The sequence below is a fragment of the Phaethon lepturus genome, unplaced genomic scaffold (assembly GCF_000687285.1).
Source record: "Phaethon lepturus isolate BGI_N335 unplaced genomic scaffold, ASM68728v1 scaffold3985, whole genome shotgun sequence".
Lineage (NCBI taxonomy): Eukaryota > Metazoa > Chordata > Aves > Phaethontiformes > Phaethontidae > Phaethon > Phaethon lepturus.
In genome coordinates, this window is record NW_010541042.1 from 23,219 (window position 1) to 45,563 (window position 22,345).

A 22,345-nucleotide genomic window follows, 5' to 3' on the forward strand; every position below is an offset into this window, starting at 1 on the left:
TACTCTGAAGATCATATACAGGGATAAAACAAGGAGTACATCAAATTTCATGTCACTTGGTATGTATTTTATTTTCCACTCTGAACATCTCAGTAACAATTGCCAGCAACTAGTAGCTAGCATTTATGTTCATGAGTAGCTATTACTCAAACCGACTGTCAAACTAGTTTTTAACATAAGAATCAGCAAAAAACCCAGAAAGCTTATGAAATGAATTTCAAATCCACATTTCTTCCACATGGTTTTTAATGGTTTTTTCCTAAGAGTGCTGAACACTCAGTCCCTGTTCCAACAAACATGAAATTGCTTTCTGGGATTGATGATAGGATGCTCAGCATTTTCTAGAATTATACCTACATGAAACACTGAGAAGAAACTTTACACAAATAGTACCAGATGCATTTTTATGTTCATACTTCCTTTTAACCTCGAAGGCTCACTATTATGAAATAGTCTATCGTGCTGCAAACAGTCCTGCAGCTTCATTATAGAGTTGCCCATTAAAGTAAGTAGGACCATTCAGTTATAGAAAGTTAAAAGGTGTACAGGGTTTGCAGGATAAAGACTGCTGTAAAAGAGCTCAGTCAGAATTCAGACAGTACTCCCTTAAAGGACATAATTCTGTGTTTAACAGTTACATAGAACTTTGGCATCCAAGTATAAAATGCTTGGAGGGAGATTTTATACACGTAGTATACTCATATATTACAGTTGACATAATTACAGCACAGCTTTTTGAACAGATAAATTTAAATACAACTAATAATTCCTTCACAAAAAAAATTCTAGTAAAAATCCAGAAACAGCCCACCAGCATAGGTCATTAAATATGTCACCGTGGATGGAAAAGAATTTAAGAGACTTTCAGTTTGGTAATTTGCCTTTCCCAATTTTTCATGTTTCTTAAGGAGCTGCAACACATGTTTTAAGATTACCAGAATAACAGAATTAAGGTTTTAACTAGCAGAATTACAAATAGTACCTCTGAAATATCAAAATGAAACTCTAAAGTCTTCCCTGGTAGCTCCTTGGAGGCACTGTTCCACACTCGATGTATTTCCATTTTTGAAAGATCACTGGGTTGATAGGATGGTAAAACTAAACTGGCAGAACGAGAAACTACCAACTTCAGGATATTCAAGGCTTCTCTCCAGTGAATGCTCTAGAAATAGGCACATTTAATCAGCAAACAGAAGGAAAGATTCACACACATTCAAGATTATTTCTATTCTACAGTCATATTTTTTGCCACATAATAAAAACGTGGAATTGGAATATTCTATTCTTTCTCTTTCTTGGCCAGTGACAAGGTACGTACTTGCAGAATAATTTCAACAGCAGAGACCAAGACTTGCGTAAGGCGTCACTGTTAGGGAACTGGCCTGCAGCGTGGGAGACCTGAGTGCAAGGCCAACTTGGCAAAGGATTTAAAATCTCCTACCTGAATGCCTTAATCGGCATGCATAAAGATAAGAGTCATTGCAGAATCCCCATTTAACAGAAAAGCTGACTTGACACAGGCTCTTTACAGCTATGAATTCCTAGTGGAAATACGCATTTTCCACTTGCCAAGAATTAAGTGCAGAAGTCTCTGAAGGGAAGTGCTTATGCCACATCTCCCTCATGCTAATAATTAAAAAGAGTTGCCAGTCAGGGTCTGCCTGGTATGAAGCTTGCTCCCAGTGTGATGTAGCTGCAGCCTAACCGTTCCCACACAGCCGAGCATCTTATCTGGGGACGTGCACTCTGTTAGGCATCAGGATGTTTATAAACTAGACAGCACACTGGACAGTTGTAGTCATCCCTGCTAATCTAGTCTTAAATTCTTATAAAGAAAATCAGCTTACGATAGTAAATACTGTTAAGTTCCTATGTTAATATAAAGAAGATACGGTATTTACCTGTACATATTTTTCAATGGTTTTTAGCACTTCCATGTTAAACTGTTTCACAGGAATGGCTGACAGGTCCATATAACTAAGAAGACTGTAAATCATCTGTAGGAGGGACTGTTGCATACTGGGAAGGCCCTTTTCTAGTAGCTGTTTAAAAAAAAAAAGGGAAAATAACTAAATTTTGAGACATTTCTTCTTATGGAAAAAGCTACTGGTTTCTTGAATGCCATTTGTACTGTTAATCTCTCTTCACTCACTGATTTTGCAATGCCATTTTACAATCATTTTACAAGAGATGATGACACAGTGCGAGATAAAAAAGAGCTTTAAGTTGGGAACCAAATGCTAGCCTGTTTTGATAATGAAACATACATTTTATATATGCCTACCCTAACTTATCCAGAAAACACAGTCAGCAGTTGAATAAACTGGCAAGTAAAATTTACACTGTAATTGGGGAAGCACATCCAATAAAAACAGGGGAGTATCTTTTTATTTTACCTTTGCTGAAAGTCAGTGAGGAAAAAGAAAACATGCTGAAGAAACAAGGCTACTACTATTCAGACATCAATATGTATTTATCCAAATACACTTCACTGCCAGTGCTCACTGGCTGTAACTGCCATGGAAACATTTTCTGTTAAGGAGATGGAATCCCTGGGCTCTCTTACTGTAGAGGCTAATACAAAGAAGGTCTTGATCTAAATCCTGGAATTTTGAAACACCTGAGCGTAGATCCCGGAATACCACAAGGAACCTTGGAAATGCAACTGTGCTCATATATATACATGACAGTAATTCAGGAGGCGTACAGACAGACATGCTATGTTTGCCCATGTGTGTGAAATATCTCAGCTGAAAGTTTCCTGGAAGGTAGCACGTTCTTTCATTGGTGACAGGTACTGTCTCACGCCACAAATTTCAGAGGCAACCAGATGTTATTGCTGGAGGTTACCAGAGGCACAAGACTAGACTCTATCCTTCTGTTCACGCTGACAAGGAAGTTCTTCTAACACTGGTTACAAGAGATATTAGGATCTAGAAAACAATTACTTATAGAAACTCTATGCTGCCTCATGTCTTCCGTCACAGAAAAATTTCAGCTGTTATCCAAGTGGAGTCTTGTATTTTATCAGCTGCCCTCACTGGTCTGAATGACAAGACTCCTCTTTTTATTGTATGAGAACATTTCATGCCAGCCAAAATGGAATGATCAGGTAGGACACACACCTATGTCATCCCACTAAATATATTCTGATTTCTTTCATCACTGAAAGTGAGTAGTAAGCAGCGATTCATAAAACAAAGTAGTCAAATTCCATTAACAGCACAATAGATGAAACCCACTATGATTTATCTATTCCTCTACAAAAAGACAGCAAGAATTTTTAAATGAGAGGTACTAGCTGGTAGCCGGCTTCAGCCTGTGGATACCTTTACTGAGAGATAAAACATGCTTAGCAATTCTTCTTCAAAACAGGGTTATAGAATTTTTCTTGCCTTCCATTAGGATCTTGCAATGGAAGGTTTGATTCCTTCCTTGTAAATAGTTTATATGATCCAGCACATCAGCCAGTATACCATTTCAGTGTAGGAATAAAGGATTAGAAGAAACTATCTGAAGGAGAGAAAGAATTTTTTTTTGTTCTCTGACAAGAGGCTTCTGCATCAAATAATCATTTTTGTGATAGGGGAAGGAATTATTGGGAAATGATGGGGATTTTGTCTCTATTGCTGGTGAGAAAGCTGCTCTAGGAACATTATCTCTGAAAGCTGCTAATTTCCATTCCATTTTATATAAACTTGTTGTCAACAGAATGCTTTGAATTAAACAGCTCTTACCCCTTAAACTCTAAACATTTGAGGATTGTGCCAGTTTTCACTTGTTCAGATGAGTATATGTGGTAGTTGGTAGTCCAAGTGCGTACTTAAATACATCATGAATTTGTAATGACAAAGAGTATTGCAGTTCAAGAAATGAACATAAAATTTAAAATGCATTTAGTACAATAAGAATTCTTTTGCTGCCAGAAGTAACAAAAATAGTAGTAAGATGAAGTTGTGGTGACACATCATTTGGATCAGCGAGTTCCAGAAGAAAGAGTTTCCACTGTATTTGTGAGAAAAAATCATACCTGTTCTCAGTTTGTTTTTTTTTTACTCTGGTCCCTATGAACTGCTTTGAAGAATTGTGGACTTAATGAATCACTACTTTAACGTGACCCATGTCAATGTGGATATGGTCCCAGAATGATTGTGTTGTCATGGTACAAAGTTGATTTTTAAAACTTAATATGCAAAAATCTAACATAAAATCAAAATAAGCTTTCAGTAATGTCTTTGTGTGCTGATTTTGGTAGTGGAGGTTCAAAGTTCTACCACATTATTAAATAGTTATTATTCCCAAGTATTTATCTAGAAGAAATGATCATTTTTCATGGATGGAGCTGTAAGACATAAAACTCGGTAAGGAGCACTGCTGGTCACTGTAACGTTTGGATAAGAACACAGCTGAAATGTCTTATTTTATGCCAGGATCATACCCCTAGCTGACAAGCAATTACCTGCCACCAAACAGATGAAATGCAATTTTTTGTCTCAGTGGCAATAATTGAAGCTTTTATCTTCTGCTGAGAGCATTTGTATAAGAACAAATGGTTAATAGCATTAATAGCCTTAATAACTTGTGGTCAAAGTCCCCTTATGAAGGCATACCTGTATGTTTGGAGGCGTCACTGTTGCAACACAGATCTCCTTAGTTATCCTTAAGCACTCCATGTCTCACCCTTTCCCTCAGGCCCAAGCACTGGGGAATGCGCCAGAATTGTTAAAGCTCCAGTCTCTGTAGCCAACGGCTGTAACATTCAACTCCACGTTGCCCAGTGGGGCTGTTAACCCATTTGGCTTTACCTATTGACAGTATATGCCACAGCCAGTTTATAAGAGACAGGAGCATATTGTTTATCCTGGTCTGGGGATTAAGTAAGAAGAAAAGGGGAAAAATATTCTGAATGCTGGAAAAATCTTTTTCATGGCCACAGCAGGCTGAACAAGATGGTTTGTTGTCTCTTGCTCCTCCTCCAGACTGGCTGCTACCCTATGCCCATACAAATATTCCCCAGACATGACTCAACAGAGCTGCAGTCAATGTAAATACAGAGAGAGGAAGTCGTGCTCACTACTCTGTCATCCTGCAATGATGGCGCTATGTGAGGAATGTGCCTTAATTACGGTCAAGAGCCTGCCTGACTTGCTGTTAATATAGTAGCCTGGTGCCAACCTACAGCAACGGGGAAGTGCAGAGAAAGAGTCTCCAGACGGAAGTCGAAGGCCCTGTTGAGGGCAGGGAGATTATGTGCAATGACCTTTGTGGAGGTGCTGCAGCACTAGTAACTGTACTTAGAGCACCAGAGGGAAAACAGCGGGGCAAACACTTTCCCTAAGGCTGGGAAAGCAAAGGAGGAACAGTTTAAACCTCAGTTTTTACAATATTTATTAGGAACACAAGTTTCTGCTCTGAAGGAGACACGTGACTCTGGAGAATTCAGAGTCATCATGTTTGAAGAGCTAATAGTTCTTCAGAGTCTTTGAGTTTGAAAACAGACTGAAAGATCCCAGGGCACTGTTTTAGCCTCCTAAGGAGGGTCATGGCTTTCACCAACAGTCAAGATCTGATATGATTGTTTACTTAGAGCCTCCATGTGCAAACAAGGTGACGAACTGCAGCTTGAGGCAGCAAGGCCAAGTTTGTTCTCAAGTCTGCGTGAGTGTGGCAGCACAGCCTGGCCTCTCAGACTCTTGAAAATCTGTGGATAGCCAGTATCAGAGACGCCTGCACAGTTTCTGTAGAACCTTTGGCAGAGGAGAGAATGATTCTGTTCCAAAAAACAAACCTGCTCTAAAGAAGCTAGGGAATTTATGTCATGAATACAGAACTGATTTCTCCCTGGATGAGAGGGGCAGAATGAAGGCATCTCGCTACAACACAGAAGTGAAAGGATAAATCTAAGAACTCCACAAGAAAATGGTGTCCTGATACTGATCTGACATAGGAGACAGAGATAAGTGACCTTAATTTAAAGAGCAGAACTGAGCCTTGGACCCCCAGTAACAACACTGCATCAGCTCTATACTCCAAATGTGAGAAATGTTGTTAGGAGTAGGCAATGAGCACAGAGGAAAACCTGGGCAGCAAGATGATCCCAGTCAGTGTTGAAGGAATGCATACAAACTTGTACTGAGAACCAGATCCTTATATAGCAGATGATATCACAGAATCATAGAATCGTAGAATCATAGAATCATACAATAGTTTGGGTTGGAAGGGATCTTTAAAGGTCATCTAGTCCAACTTGCCTGCAAAGAGCAGGGACATCTTCAACTAGATCAGTATCTTATTTATGCTGCTAAACTCCTTCTGGAATTAGTCCTTCTCTTATTCTCCTCAGTGGGATCTAAAGAAATGTTGTCCCGTTACTCTCTCTTTGGCAGTGGAGCATCTCACTGGCTGATGACAGAAACTGATTTAAGATCTATCAGCCCTGCAGACCTTTGCTGGCTTTTGTTTTAGTGTTCAATATTGATTTATTATAATAATTCCCTTTCTTGTGGCTAATTTCTGCTTTTTTACTCAATTATAAATAACAGCTACAGAAAGCCACGAGTAATTTGCAGCAGACTTCAGCTCTTTGGGTTGTTAGGGAATAGAAGAGTTAAAACAGTAGAAGAAACTTTGAAAACTTACCTCAGCCAAATACGTAACCATACTCAAAGTAATATCAGCAAATGCTTCATGAAGGTAACGGCAAACCACGTTTACCCAGGTAGCACAGTCCCTTGTATAGCTGTGTGTTTTATAAAGGGTCATGACATGTGCGAGATTTGATAGCTTGGGGTTCTTCTCCTCCAAACAAACCTAATTAAATATAAATGTCAAAACACATTAAGAAGGCAACTGCATTTACAGGGTTTGAGGATGTACAAAACAGTAAATAACTTTGATACCTGAGCAATCCTTTCGGCTATATCTTTACAAAACTGGTTTGGGCTGTCAAAATGTTGAATTAAATGGGGCAGGAGACACAAAACATTCAGTGGAAATCCTAGAAGAGGAAAATACAGAACAAAATGTCTATTTTGGACAGCAAGAGCCACAGTGATCTTCAAGTTGGTGTTTCGTGGGAGGTCACCGTTTCAATATTACATTAGCTGTAAACTCAAGCAGACTCTGTCAAGTCGTTCACGCCACTGGCCACACCACATTTGTCTTAAAGGGGCCTTAATTTGAAAATCCAGTACATCATTTAGGAAACAGTACTGTTATAAAGCATGAACCTATTTCTACAAACACTACCACACAAACAGGTGTTTACAGGGCAAAATATCTCACAAAAGTATGTATCTTATTCCTGTTAGAGACTATGTTTATTTTTTCCACTTAAGTGGCTTACTGACAATCTTAACTGGTGGCATTTTCACTACTGCTGCTAAAACACACAAAAAATTCAGTCAGTATTGATAAATGAACAGCTGTTTTGGTCAGGCTGCCAGGCACAGCTTCCATCGTTTGATACTATTGAAGTTAATAATAATAATGAAACAAAATTCTGATATAACTGGTCAGATGAGACTACTCAAATGGGTATTTTTGAAGCTAGGAGATGGCTCCAGTGCCAAGTGCTAGCTGTTGTCATTAGCATAAGGACTCTGTCTGGAGCTGGGATTCAGCTTCTCTGCACCAACTCATAGCTCAAGGTAGTTGATGAACTACAGGCATTGGCTGTAACACAAGCTGCTCCAGGTCAGGTGGGAGGTCAGAGCTCAGAAGTGAAGAAATTGTATCTGGACACAATCTGTTTTTTGAAAAGAAAGAATCTGATCTATGAAAGTATCTTTCTAACCATTTATTCCCTCTCATTCTACATAATTAAACAAGTTGCCTACGTTAGCAGCATAATTTCCCTTGGCTTCCTCTATACCCAGGGAAAAGAAAAAGATACCTCCGGATAGCACCGTCACAGCCCATGCATGAATTGCCCAGCCGAAGTCTGGAACACAGGCACCACACAGGTGCTTAGAGATGGGCAGGCTGCTCATGGCATTCATCCCCTTACTCTATGTCTGAGCTTATTATGACTTACTCGTGAAGCCTGCACAATTGTCTTAATATCTGTGTTTCTGACTGAGAGAGAGGAGTAAATATTTGGAACAATACAGAAAAACCCTTCAAGAAATAAAATTAAGAAATGGTCACAACCTCAACTAAATAATTGGGAATTTCGAAATGTTACCTTATTCCCTTATAACCCAGGCCTCTCTCCTCACTCCCTAATGCGCTATTGTAGTTTACCTAAAAAATGTACAAGAGTTTTCAATATTTATATTTCTAGGAAAAATCCCATGAAGTACTAATTTAAAATAAAATAATTTGCAATATTCTGATATAATTTAATGGAAAACTTGGCCAAAATAGGTTCTAGAAAATTTGACAGTATCTCCTTACATTTTGTCAGCACTCAGAAATTTTTTATGGTGCTAAGCACTAGACATGAAATGTGAAATAATACATGACCGCTGTCCTCCAAAACCTTATTGTGCAATAGATTAACTTTTCAAAAACATGTCATATTGTTATGAAATTTCCAAAAAGCCCACCCAACTCAAAGCAAAAGTACATTTTTAGAAGAGAATTCTGTATTAGATGAGAAAGAAAATATGCCATTTTGGGTTTGTGCAGATATTCTAATGAGGTCGGTCATCAAATGTCAAAGCAATGGGAAGTATACTGGTTTTACCTATAGCTTGAGAGGAATCCACCATGGATATTCGAGACACTGGTGTCAGCAAACTGAAGAGCTGTAGTGTGAGATCAGTGGTAGTAAGGGAGGTGAATCCTTTCAGGAGTAGCTGCTGAAGCCCTGAGAAGTCTGCCCACTTCAGCTGCCCTTGCAGCTTCTCTAACTTCTCCCGGTTTTCAGCTTTATCTAGTGGCAAATGAGCCAGGAGTTTATTCAGTAAACGCAATGCCATTAGGTACTCAAACTCAAAATCTGATTCCATCAAAGCCACAGCAACCCAAAAGATGGTGGCCAGTAGGTTGGTTGGATTGTTAATATGGGATGGGTCAGTGAGACTGTCCTTTAGGGAAGATGAACTTCTGGTTTTAGAGGACAGGCCTTGTTGGGTGCACGCCTGAATTCTGTCTAGTGTGGCACTGCGCGGTGGGTCCGAGGACTTGTCCACATCTCCAAACTTCTTGGGTACAGAGAAGCTCCTCTGGTGCCTGCTTCGTTCAGCAGTGGCTGTGTTACCGCTTGCAGGATTCACATTCAGCTGTCCTGTGCTCTTCCGGTTTGCAGTCAGTTTGGTGCTTGATGTTAAATCTGGCGAAGATGAACTGAACCCAAAATATATAACATACATTGCAATGTGTGAATGCACAGCTTCAACCTTGTATGTATTGGATGCAAGTTAAGTATTTAGCAAACTGTACATAAATATTTAAATGGGAAAAGTAAAACACCACAATGTCTATTGCAGCTTGTCTTTTTTTTCCAGAAGTGCACCAAACCAGAGCACGATAGCCCACAGTCCAGGTAGGTAAAAACATGAGGATAGGAGATAGAGAGCTGTGAATTGACTTGTGGAAATGCCCATATAATGGGGCAGTGGTAGAAAACAATTTTGATCTTTAAAATGCCCTCATCAGTGGAGCAAACCCCGAACTTGGCACAGCTGGCAGGAAAAATGCACAATGGCTTACTGGCTAATGTGAGAACCGTGGGCAGACAAAAACTTAAGCAGAACCACAAATATGCCACATTATGCTAAGAAACCTGTCATGTGGCTACCTAGGTTCTTGCTAGCACAGGTCCTTCAGAAACCTTGTTGTCATTGCATCCTCCCTTGTCTGTATCCTAAGATCTCATCAAGATGGTTTACAGAAATCAGAGGTGTTTCAATTTCAGTGACTGATGCCTCCCATGTGATGATCCAGACAATCCCTTCAATTATCTGTACATATGAACATGCTGTGTTGATACATGTAAGGGAAGTTTGTTCTAGAGAACAATTAATTCCTGACTCTCTGGTCCCATTCCTACCTCACATACTGTGAGTCCCTACTGTCTATAATATTTGAAGAGGATCAATAGCATCAGAGTAAAGAATATTGCACCCCACTGCTTTCTGGAGCATTTTTTATTTTCTGCTCCATCTTGCTCTTTCCTGAAATGTGCATTAAAGAAGATCAATACCTCTTAGTTTATAAAGTAGAAGCCGTATTTCCCCATCTCTACTCTGTCACAAGGCAATGCTTGTGTTCTGCCATTGCAGTATAATAATACGTAGCATCCCTGCCTGCCAGCTTCAGAAATGATAGCCCTTGTGTTTTTGTTCTGTGTGTAAAGCACGGTAACGTATAGACATTTTTCAAACACATTCCCTATTCTGTTGTTGCTATTAGGAGTCAGATAGACATTAATCTCCCTCACTACTGTCAACAGCTGTGTTATGGAAAGAGCCTGCACTTGCCCTTCATGTACAAAGTTCTACTTTAAGGCCAAGGGTTTCATGGAGATGGCCTACAGGTCTGGCAAAATCCATGGGTTACGTACACATGGGACAAAATCCTCCCTAGTTTTATTGAAGAGAAGAAACCATGATTGTTTACTTCTTGGGGAATACTTCATCTGAGAACAACAGGTCATATGAAACCAATATTCCAAAAACCATGTTTCTTCTCAGGTACATTTTCAAGTATATGGTACAAAGGTGAAAAAAATATGGTATTTATAAAGGATGTTAAAGTAAGTTACAGCCAAGTGGCAGCAAGGCAGAATTTACAATGCATTGTAAAGTTCCATTAGATCTATCAACAGTATTTCAACTATTGCAAAATTTGTCTAAAATGTGCTCTTAGTTTAGTTCTCTGAAGGTTACAAATGAGCTCAGTCTTACCAAAATAATTTAATGCTGTCAGACTGCAGAACTACATGCTTAATATCATGAGACACTGAAAAAAAAATATTGTTGGGAGAATAGGTTCTTACCGTGATAACACTGTCAGAAGATCACTGTTCTTCAAACAGTCAGACAGATTATCCACAGCAGCTTCCAAAGTAAGTAGTGCCTCCATTACATACCCCTATCAATGCATGAGGTTAACCATTTTAACGAAGACATTCAAAACAGTGAGCTTTTAAAAGTCTTCAGTTCATAAAAGGAATAGGCACCTACTGGAAATGTATAATTTCTTCTGAAATAAGGACATTCACATCAATGCCACTGCCCCAAACATTAAAATGTCACTACAAACGTGTTTTATTTTCTGCCTCTGAATGATCTATGAAGGCATGCAAGAATGGCATGTATCTCATCAGGCGATTGGTAATGGCATACAGAACCTCTGACTTGCAGGTCACTGATTTACATGCCCTGCAAGCAGTTGTGACAGAGTATTACTGTCATCTTGTGGCAGTTTCACTACCTTAGTAAAATATGGAGGTGATGTCAGTCTATTTCTTATGAAGAGCTAGTAGTTCTCTTTATTAAGTCTTGAATCTCACAATAAATAGGCTCTGATTGTAAAATTTCAGGAGAGAGCAGTCTGTTTAGCTAAACCAAGTGAACATCATTGTTCACTAAGGGAGGACTGGATCAAATTAGGCCAGTGTAAGTTTTGTACCGTTATGGATGGTATGGATTTCTTTATTCCAAAAGATGTTAACATTTGATAAATGATGTCGTGTCTACTCCATGCTGTCAGATTACATCAGCAAATAAGATGATGGGGTCTTTAAGCACAAATTAACGATGTGAAAAGGGAAAAATGGTCATCACAAAGGTTTCATTTTGAGTGACATTTACTAGATTTTTTCTAGTTGTTCTCTTTAGAGCTATGTAAGATCTTAACAGCCGGATGAAGACTTTGATAAAATACATATGGATTCAGTAAACTCAGAGCTAACATTTTCTAAGGCCACATTCTACTTTGCATGACTTGACTCCAGAACATTTTGTTAAAATTGTAATTTTAAATTAAATATATATTAAATCAACAGTACTAAGAAGCATTATGTACACATGCATACCTGAATCTCATCTCCATGCTCTCCAATAACTTCCACTAATCTTGACAGGAGGTCAGACAATGCATGTGCAGAAAGGGGCTGCTTTAGGGCCCTGAATATCTGGAAAGAGCGACCTGCGTAATGTCTTGAAGAGCTTGAAAGAGCTGTTTGTAAAGCAACTTCACTCAGATGCTGCTCCAAATGAAAACCTAAGCAAAAGAATAGTATGTCATAACAGGCTGAACCAACTGTCTGGGGAGGATACGCACTGTAGTGTATCCTGCAAACCCTGTGAGAAATGGAGATGCAGGAATGTCTGGTTTTGGGAGAATTTCCCACTGTTTACATTCATTTCACAAAGTATGTAAGAAAATAAATTTGAGTCTGCAAATGTTTGTCAGCAAAAAACTGAAATTCTTAATTTGATTGCAATTTTTTACAGTTCCTGGACAAAGTTTGAAGCCATCCATTATTCTTGCTGGCAGCAACACAGTAACTTCTAAACACTCCCAAACCTAAAGCCAAGCTGAATTAGCAGTCTTTCTATTACCTGCAGTAGGCTACTGGGTAAGATCTTAAATATAAATACTGATGCCGCATCCTGCTTTGACCTTGGAAGACATTTAATTAGTGACTGTGTTGGTTTTCAAAATACAATCAGTACATTTCCTATGCTCTAAAAACATAATAAATTAAAACTAAACTTTAATTGCCAGAAGAAACTTAACAAAGTACATTTACTTAGTTATGTAATACTATGATGCATTTTACAAACGGGACACAGAGGAGTTTTTATCTGGTAGAATCAATCAAAAGGCTTTCTACTAACAACTTTGAAGAAATGTTTGATTTAACATTCAGCCACAGTCAAATCTAACATGATTTTTTTAAAGCAGTTCCCTCATATGTCATATATTCTTGTGAAGACATACAATATGTCATGCTTCTGCATATGCAGCTCTCCTAAATCACACAATAAACGTTCAGTGTGACCTTGAGGGAATAGTCTTTTAGTTATGAACGGAAAAAAAATTACTACCTGACTTGGAATCTTTAAATACAGATACAACATGACGCAGAAAATTAGTAAGCTGTTCAGCACTCTTGGTGTTCTGATTTTTGGGTGTGATATCTTCATGGAACCAAAGTGGACCAAATGCCCTTAAAGAAATACATAACAAAGTGAAAAACTTCCTTGAGTTATCTGAAATAAATGTAATCAGTTAAAATACATAAACGGTAAAGGCAATTTGGTATTTCCAGGGCCATAGCCTGGAAAATATACAACTGAACAGAATTTTATGAGCAAAATACAAATAAATATTTTTATGCTGTATTTTACAAAACTTCTCTTTTAAAATATAAGTCATTCCATGTGGAGAGCAGCATAAACAAATCCCTGTTTTTTAATTTAACATTGCATCTAGGATCTGCTGGCTATAGTCAGTAGTTAATACGAATTTCACCATGGCCATTCACGATGCCCTGTACACTTCCTATCTAATTTTATAATAATAAAACTGTCTTCTTCCATTAGTTCATTGTTGAACATAATAATATCAGTCAATTAAACATTTTATTCCTGTCAGGCAAGATTTTTTTCTGTTACTCCTGACACTGTAATGCTTTTAAGTACCTACTTCTATAGGTATCAATAAAAGAGAAATGGGAGTCTGTAATTACTACAAATGCTCAGTCATTTTCCTTTGAGTCTTTTAGTTGCTAGAGATAATTGTAGAGAAGACATGAAAGTATGTGTTTCTAGTACGAACTTAACCTCTGCTTAGCTCCATTACCTGGTTGTCAGAAACTCAATTAATTTGTTTGCTTTCTCATCTGTTTCAGCAGCAGTGTCCATATCCTCAACCTCTTGTGTAATCTGTGGGAGATTTCCACTGCTGCCTCCCAGACTGATACTGGAGGAGGTGGAGCTGGAGCTCAAACCGGAGTCTGGTACTGGAGATGACTGGTATTCCCGCAGAAAGTCAAAGCCACCTGCCAGCCGAAAGGGAGGAGATAAAGATGGAATGCAGTGTTGGGCCAGCATTACAGGTGAAAGCATCCACCAAGCAGCATTTTTCAGAGTCAGGAGCAGAAACCTTCTACTGGGAAACATGGGGAAAACCTGCAGAACACAACAACCTTCAACTGCTGACGGGGGTGAAAACAGTACTCTGTTTCTAAATGTGCAGAATCCAATATAAAATGAAAAATACCAGAGTCAAGACTGATTTTTTTTTTTACTGCATGAGAGCTACAGTTCTTGAAAAACAAATGTTTCATGGCATTTTACAGTCAGAACTATGTACTTCTGGAAAGTGAATTTTGAAGCTGGCTAAGTACATGCCAAGTTCAGTTCACTTCTCTGGGCTAGGCTGATGAGGAAGAAAACCTCTGCAGGGTGAAATTTTTAGGACAACGATGTTGTCTCAATTTTACAAATGTAATGGAAACTGAGACACAAATGTTTAAGGCTTCTGTTCAACACTTTTATTAACTGTAAACGCTGGGCTACTCATACTAAACGTTTTCAGCATTAAGGTTAAGCATCTGAGTAAGAGTTCTGCTAGACCAAGCTTGCCACACAGCTTCAGAGCTAGAATTAGAACCTAAGACCTATTTTCTTAATATTAGACTGATAGTCATCTTAGGCTCTTTCTCCAACAGAGAAACTACCCTTGCGAGAAGACTGGGAGCAGGAGTGGCCTCTCTACTGACAAAATCCATTGCAGGTCAGGAGACTCTTAATTTAGCTGCCTGACATTATGTGCAAAGAACCTGAGCCAAAAGATTTCAATTAGGATTCTTTGCTGTAGCTATTCACCCACACTCTCACTCTTTATAATAGCTGATAAAAAAACAGAATCCAAATACAAAGTTTTGGTAACTTCTTGGACTTAAGAGGCTCAGACAGAGCATAACAATTACGTTTTTCAGAGACAGGAATGAAAAGTTTTTCATTTTGCCAGAAAAGCAGTAATAGAATTTTAATCTAAGGTTTTTATTCTGTATTTAATGATTCATGGATATGCATCGGAAGAAAAAAAAGATCTAAATAACTCAAAAACGGGAAATTCATGTGTGAGGTAATTTTGCACAGACACTATTCAGAATGAAGCCTAAAAAGACCAAAGGAATTAATTGTTCTGAAATACATGTCCCGTCTTCTCATTACATTAAAATATTTTTTATACCTCATAAAAAAATCATTTATCATGTAATATTCTTTATAAAGCCAAACTATTTATTACTTTGTGTTATATTCCTAATGAACCATGGAAATGCCACTGATTTGATCATATGTCCTTTTCATTTCTTACCCTCTCCAAGACAACTAGACCTACCTCCATAACTCTACAGTGGTTCTGTGATTCCTTCAAATCTCAATGGTATGTTTGCATTTAGTAATATTACATGATAATAGTAAATCTAGCTATCTGCTTTCTGCAAACTGTTCCCAACCAACCCCTTAAGAACGGGGAAATTGCGAAAAGTTAACAGTACACCCATTTCAGCAGAGGTCTGAAGTAAGTTTCCTAATGCAGAAACAGATTTCAGATTCCAGGACAGAAATTAAGTGTATCTGTGATATAAAGGAGGGTGTATATCATGTAAAATTTAACTTAATAATTGAAATTCTGAGCTGCATATTCTTGCTGCTCTTCTTGTGTTGGAATTATTTATTATTTCTTTGAAAGGTTGAGAAGTGATTGCCCTCATTTAAAGCAGTCCTGGCTCCCTGAGGGGGAAGTTAGGAAGTTATTAGCCGTTATTAATGTTTAAAAGTCTACATTACATATTTTGCCTTACATCAGATAGCTTTCTCGCTATCATGAAAAGTCATCTAATAATAACTCGGGTGCATCTCTCGGGTAGTTCACATGGAATTAGTATTAATGGGACCTGTTCATATTTGCCACTTTACCACTTCAATTTATCAAAACTGTTACATTTTAGGAAAGTAACCCTGACATCCTACTTTCAAAAACCTCACAGTATAATGCAATGTCCTTTTATTCTTTTGCTTTATTACCTGTATAAAGATATTCAGGTAAGTATGCTGGTTGTACTGTCAGAGTCTTGGTCTCATTCATCTCTCTGGTCTGAAGCAGCACTGATGCAATGGCTTGATAGTTGCTATTGCAAGATAATGCAATCAAAAGGTGGAGCAGTAACTTTTTACTGTGTTCGAAGACCTCAGGGCGGTAATGGTCAAGACCTAACAGAAAAGGTTACAGCAATCACTGAATATGAAGTAATAATAAACAAGTTCACATTGCAGAAATAGCAAAGATTCCAAGGCAGTTCACGGCAACAGTGCAAACAAACAAAAGATGCAGTATTTCCGGACACAGTTACTGGTGTTTTTGCTTCCATTGGGTGTGTATATTTAGTTTCCAGACTGAGGTCCCATACGGGAGGTACAAAACAATGTGTGGCAATACAACTTGATGCATTCTGTTTCACCGCAGTGTTAATTTGACAGGGCTGGAAAACCTCTGAAGATGAGACATTCTTGGTGGTGGTTGTAATTACATTGCTTACCTCAGTATTTGGCTTCCTTGCACAGACATCAGTTTTACAATGAGTGCAAACTGTAAGCAGCAGATACTGATTTATTAAGAAAGGAAATGATGGACAAAATCCCTTGAAAAAGAACTTCTGCTACCAGTGAGCAGCACGAGAAATCAGCCACTAGCTCAGGCTGCAGAACTGAAACCGAAGGCCTGGCATTGAAAGACTCTGATCAGGTTAGCACTACTGCCGTTTCTAAGCTTTCAACACAACCTGAATTAATCACAAATTACAGATATAAAAGAAACAGATGTTTGTAAAATAAGCTGAACTCTGTGGTAGTAATATCTTTTCAATTCCATTTCAGTATCTTCCAGGATATTTACAAATACTGTCTTCTGTTTAGGGGCAGTTTCACTGATGAAAAATCGAATTGTTTTCTTCTTCAGCTCCTCTCTTCTCAGGATATATTCCTCTTTAAAAAGCAGCTCCTTCATTACTCTAAGAGGCAACAGCCAACAGGTTTTTCAAGTCAGGTGTTTTCTAATATATTCCTGTCACACTGGTTCTTGTCCAGCCTGCAGAAATGAAGCTGCTCATACTGCCGTAGTCTGAACAATGTGTCTTTGGCTCCTACAGGCAGGTCTCTGGAGGTCCTGTGATCTCTGGTCTTACTCATCTGCCCATAGCCTCCCCCAGAAGAACCATGCCCAACCTGCCCACGTCTTTTTCAGCTTCTTCAGGTTGGTGCTCCTATTCTCCTTTCTCCATTTCCTTCCACCTGCCAGAAGATAATGAATCCATCCTACCCTGTTCTAACATACACTGAAAAGGACATAAAAAGTTCTTTTACTTGAAAATAAATTCTATATTGGCAGCACTTCTGACTGAAGTCCTGTTAAACCCTAGGCTTGTATGAAAGTATTGACATAGATACGCTAACTATGAAGTGAGAAGGACAGTTCAGACTTTGTGCTTGTACAGTGCTGGGCCCTTCCTTAACTTTGAAGAGTTCCCGAGAGGTAAACTTCTGTGATGTGGACACATTTCCATGGGAAAGGAGTCTAGCTGCTCGACTCACTTCACACTGGTTGTAAAAGAGTTTTTAAACAGCAGTGATTTTCATGCACTACTCAGATAGGCAGGTTCACACCAGCAGTTCTGCCTCTCTACTTCACTATCAGTATTACACACCATCCAATAGCCTATTAAACACATACATTGCAAAATCCTTTCATTTTAGTAACTTCTCACTCCTTCCAATAAATGGAAGGATACAGGCTCTCCAGCTAGTCACCATACCAGCTTCCAGTTTCCTTTTTGGTCAGATGCATCTGCCTGCTTACATTCCAACACGACAGAAATACTTCATTTTCAATCACATTCATTCATACCTTTGGCTAATGTGTCGCATAAATTCCTTACGCCATCAGAATAGAACTCGACTATGAAATATAGAAAAATTTTCCACAGGAGGCATAACAACTACAGAGGAAGAGAACTTGAAGACTGGAGGCTGTGATCTCCTTTTAGTTACCACTAAACCAGTTACACTGAGTTACCAGTTAGATTTAGCTTTAATTTCACATTTGAGAATTGAAAGTTCTTAGCCAAGGGACTGTCTCAAATGGTATTCACAATTTCTATTTATTTCTTATGAAATAACGTAATGTTGAAACATTATTGCATGAACAAATTAGTAAAGATATTTTTATAATGGATTACTAATATCATAACTCTGTTTCTGCATATGTTTATTTGCATGGCTCCCTGATGGCTCCTTAAAGCTGTCTTAAGTAAAGTGGCCACCCTGCTGTATACTACTCCTGCATTAAGTTATTCATTTATTCTTGTGATAATTTCTAACTGTAAGCACCAGTTTTCTCACACTTGTTACAAATCATACTAAGACGTTGTTTCGTCAGTTGATGGTTATCTATTTGATTCATATACTTACCCAGTTCTCTTTCAGCTTCCTCTTACACTTAGAAAGTTCGCAACAATATAAAAAGAAGTAAAAAATTGTTATGGGCAGCCACAAAACAGATTTAACTTTTAAGTGAAGAATATATGTGGAATGTCACATATTGAAACTGACCCTGGAAGCCCCATCCATCATGGTTCATGCTGTTATTCCTGTGTTTCTTCAGAAGTTTGTTGAAATCAGTGTACTAATATACGAAACAAGTATTTGATGAGCATGCATTTTCAAAAAAACCCTATTTCATCAAAAAATTTCACACAGAACAGTTCGTAACAGAGTAGCAGAAGAGGAGAATGAAGTATATTCTTCAACTATATATTGAACTATATCACGGGTATTCTACCACTGTGCTGTAACCTCCCAATTTAATCTTTTTTGCTCGCTGAACAACAGAATCTTCCCAGACTGCCAGTGAATAGGCTTAGTAGTAACTATGGTGACTGAGTAAGAAGTGGACTGTGATCCTCCATTATAATAAATTTATTTCACAAGTGTCTGGCTGTTTATTTGTGAAAATTAGTACTTATCAATCATGAAAGTTAGGGAATGGCTTTATAATGCTAAATACTCTTGTGCGCTAAAAAATTAGGCCACTCACTTTTCATAATGTGAAGTGGCAGGATAAGGAAGGCACGACCCTTCAGCCGAACTGTGTAATGGTCAAGAACAGACACAGCAGTGGGGAAAAAGCAGTGCCTCTATGCTCAAGTATATAAGATAAGACACTGACAATAAAGTATTCCATTAGCAGTGAAATTAATGAAGCTTGCTTGGTCTCTGTCCCACCTTCACTATCTCTGCAGTACAGTAATCTCTGCTCTCTTACACAATATTTTTGCAAAAGCAAGAGACAGCACTGGTGTGTGTAGTCCAGGTCTAAAGCATGTGCTGACTGCTCAGCTGCCCATCACAGCAGCAGAGGGGGGGGCCCTACGTTTTTTTTAAAGATAATTTAGGAAGGCATTAATCTTCAAATTTCTACCCACTTCTCAAACTTGGGTGAAACTAGCCAAAAAACTCAAAAGCTTCAAAGTTTTGAGACTAATTCACAGACTGTAATTGCCTCAGGCTTTGTTTTTTTCTAGGAAATCATAATTAAAAACATGTAAGAAACACAACTCTAAGGCTGCAGCAAAACTAAAATAAAAGGACAGGACTACATTTATACTTTATTTCTTGTTCTGCTGGTCTTACCTAAAAAGAGAGCATGCAGCAATAAAGGGAGGTGAAGAGCCCAGTCTTCCCTCACACTGTGATCGACTACCATCTCAGTCATGAAGATGACAGCAATATTGCACCTGGAAATTAAATCACAGTATCAGTTTGAAACCTCTTGGAGATGGGAAAACAGTAACATGATGGCTATTTCTGAAGACCTAAACAACCTCTAGATTTTCAAATTTGTAGCATTTCTTCTCACTGTGATTACTGCTGAAGCACCTTATTTACAGTATTAAGCAGGTAAGTACCCGTTACTGAAAAGAACACTATTACTGACAATGCAAATTGTGTAAAAGATGAATTTCAGAATATGCATAGCCTAGTTAGAATAAAAGATCAAGGGGGGAAAAGTGCTATGCATAATAGCCACAGAGGCTTGGGAAAGAAATTTTCCTTTTCTGTTTTAGTTGTTTCTTCAGTCTGATTCTTATCAGAAAGTGACGTCCTACATTGTAAATAGGCTTACTGGTAGAAATCTGTCAGAATTGCAAGCCTGCACTGCATGTTGATGTTAGTGCTGGAAATCAGCAGAAATTGAAGGTATGATTTTCAGATGTTCTGAGTGGTGAGACAATTGGATTAGTGTTGGTCAACCACTAAGACGAGGCATCTCACTCTTTGAAATGTTAGAATGAGAAACTGCTCACCTATGAAGGGGTCCCCGGGGTGTGATGGTTTCTGGGAGGTAGTCCACAAGTGGTGCCCAACATCCTCCATTGTAAGGCATGGGCAGGGGATGTGGTTGTTTGGTTTCAACAATATTTAATAACCAGCTTGTATATGGAGAAACAGGATCATCTGCATGGATAAAAAACAAGTCTGGTTACCCATTTTTGAGAAATAATAAAATAGAGTTTATGATAACATATCAGCTCAGCTGTTTGGAATAACATGGTAAGATGACATGAGGTTTGCAAATTCCTGTGTTCAATAACAAGTGATGCATTTTTAATGCCTCTTTCATGCTGCTGGAAATTAAAGAGATTCCAGGCAGGCATCACGGAATGGCAGGAGCTGCAGCTGAATCCCTGCTGTCACTTAGTAGCTGTGCATCCAGATCACAAAGCACCAAGCAACAGACTTTCTCTTCAAAAATGAGAGAAAAGTTCAGCCGACGAAGCTGCTGTGGGAAGCCATCTGCTGCAAGGAGCCACGTACCAGAGACACGTTTTTGCAGCTCCCCACCAGTGTCCTGCTGAGCAATGCTACAAAGGCAGAAGTTAAACATCCTGAGTTAGGAAGGAGGCATAAGGAATGCAAAAAACATCTTCAGGGTAATTTTCTTTCAACAGGGATGACTTATCTCTTGGATTTCTCAAAGATGTATTTAACTTTGCTTCAGTATGACAGCTGCTGTATGTTAATAAGCAATAGGCTTTTTTTCTTCCATCTGCTTATCTGCAATGATGGGGGTCAAGTAAGTTATTTCCACCACTTTCTGCCTTCTCTCAGCTGCATAGCTTTGTTCATCTCTCCTGCATTTTGTTTCCTCTCATTCTTCTTGATTTTTCCATTGGTCAGCTTTTATTTCTCAGATCTGACAGTCTGCAATACACTGCCACAGCAAGTATCCTCTCCAGGCCTGTTCTTGGCATATATCCAAACATTGCCCTTTGTGAAATTTTAATGGGAGTATTATTTTTTGCTCTGGTATTTTGTTACACTTTTGCATTTTAGGTAGGTTTGAAACTCTCAGCACTTTCCTTTAACAGCATCTATCTGACGTTTGTTGGCTTTGCCACAAGAAACAAAACTGTTTGGGTCCCTACAGAAGTATCAGAGCTAGCTTCTTCTAATGCACATCACTTCTTGGTTTTGACAAAATGTCTTCAGGTTCCCAGATCTTCAGGAGTCCTTCAATGCAGCAGCTGCTCCATCAGCTATTACTAAAATGCCAACTTTATCATTCCCATTCTTCAGTGTTAAGTCTTCCAAGGAGCACTTCAGACCTTTATGATTTTGACCTCTACTTATTACATTTATTTAGTTATTTATTTAGATTTATTAGTTACAGATAAAGAACAGACTGACCTAATAATGTAGCAAAGTATAGAAGTTTCACATATTCATCTTCTAAGGATTAAACAAATTATGTTTGCCAGACGCTTTTCACATAAAAAGTACTGCACAGTCACTATTTATTACTATCAATTTAAGTGTTTCACATAAAACTGTTTCATGTAGTCCACTAAGATCTAGTTGCTCACTCATGTTTTCATAGGTTTATGTGCAGACTGAGAAAAAAAAAGCAGCACTTTGCACCTTAACATACAGCCTTTGCCTGAACAAAAGAGTTTCTGTGCTGAAGATATTCATATCCTCAGCAATACATATATGCTCAGGTAGACTGGAGAGAAGAAAGAACTCACACCACCAAGTCCTTTGCAGCCTGGGCTGCCTGCCAGAGGGAGTAAGTTGCACCTTCTTAATGCAGGTTGCATTATTTATCTTGTAGAATGACAAATAGTTTAAGAATTACTCTTTCTTTTTAGAGTTCTATATAAATGTCAGTAGCTAAGTAAAATGTATCTTATTTTACATCGAGGTATTTGTATATTTGTGCAAGGAACCTCTGTGAGAAGCAAATCCTGCATAAACATTCACAGTACTACAAAGCTTCCAGGTAAAGGCAGGAAAAAATTTTTGGGCATCGGCTGAAG

At 38.4% G+C, this 22,345-nt stretch overlaps 1 protein-coding gene across 1 annotated transcript in view; it reads right to left on the reverse strand.

The window, feature by feature from the left end:
* FRY (furry homolog (Drosophila)) overlaps positions 1-22,345 on the reverse strand; it is a gene marked incomplete at its 3' end in the record, with an annotated part of 116,936 nt that overhangs the window by 21,053 nt on the left and 73,538 nt on the right. Inside the window, exons 36-47 of the mRNA XM_010287599.1 lie at positions 20,333-20,483; positions 19,659-19,762; positions 15,999-16,184; positions 13,762-13,960; positions 13,005-13,126; positions 11,987-12,174; positions 10,946-11,040; positions 8,690-9,291; positions 6,900-6,997; positions 6,640-6,810; positions 1,902-2,042; positions 983-1,162 (exon numbers count right to left, since the gene is read on the reverse strand). Coding sequence (XP_010285901.1) covers positions 983-1,162; positions 1,902-2,042; positions 6,640-6,810; positions 6,900-6,997; positions 8,690-9,291; positions 10,946-11,040; positions 11,987-12,174; positions 13,005-13,126; positions 13,762-13,960; positions 15,999-16,184; positions 19,659-19,762; positions 20,333-20,483 — 2,237 coding nt within the window. The remainder of the gene's footprint in view (positions 1-982; positions 1,163-1,901; positions 2,043-6,639; positions 6,811-6,899; positions 6,998-8,689; positions 9,292-10,945; positions 11,041-11,986; positions 12,175-13,004; positions 13,127-13,761; positions 13,961-15,998; positions 16,185-19,658; positions 19,763-20,332; positions 20,484-22,345) is intronic.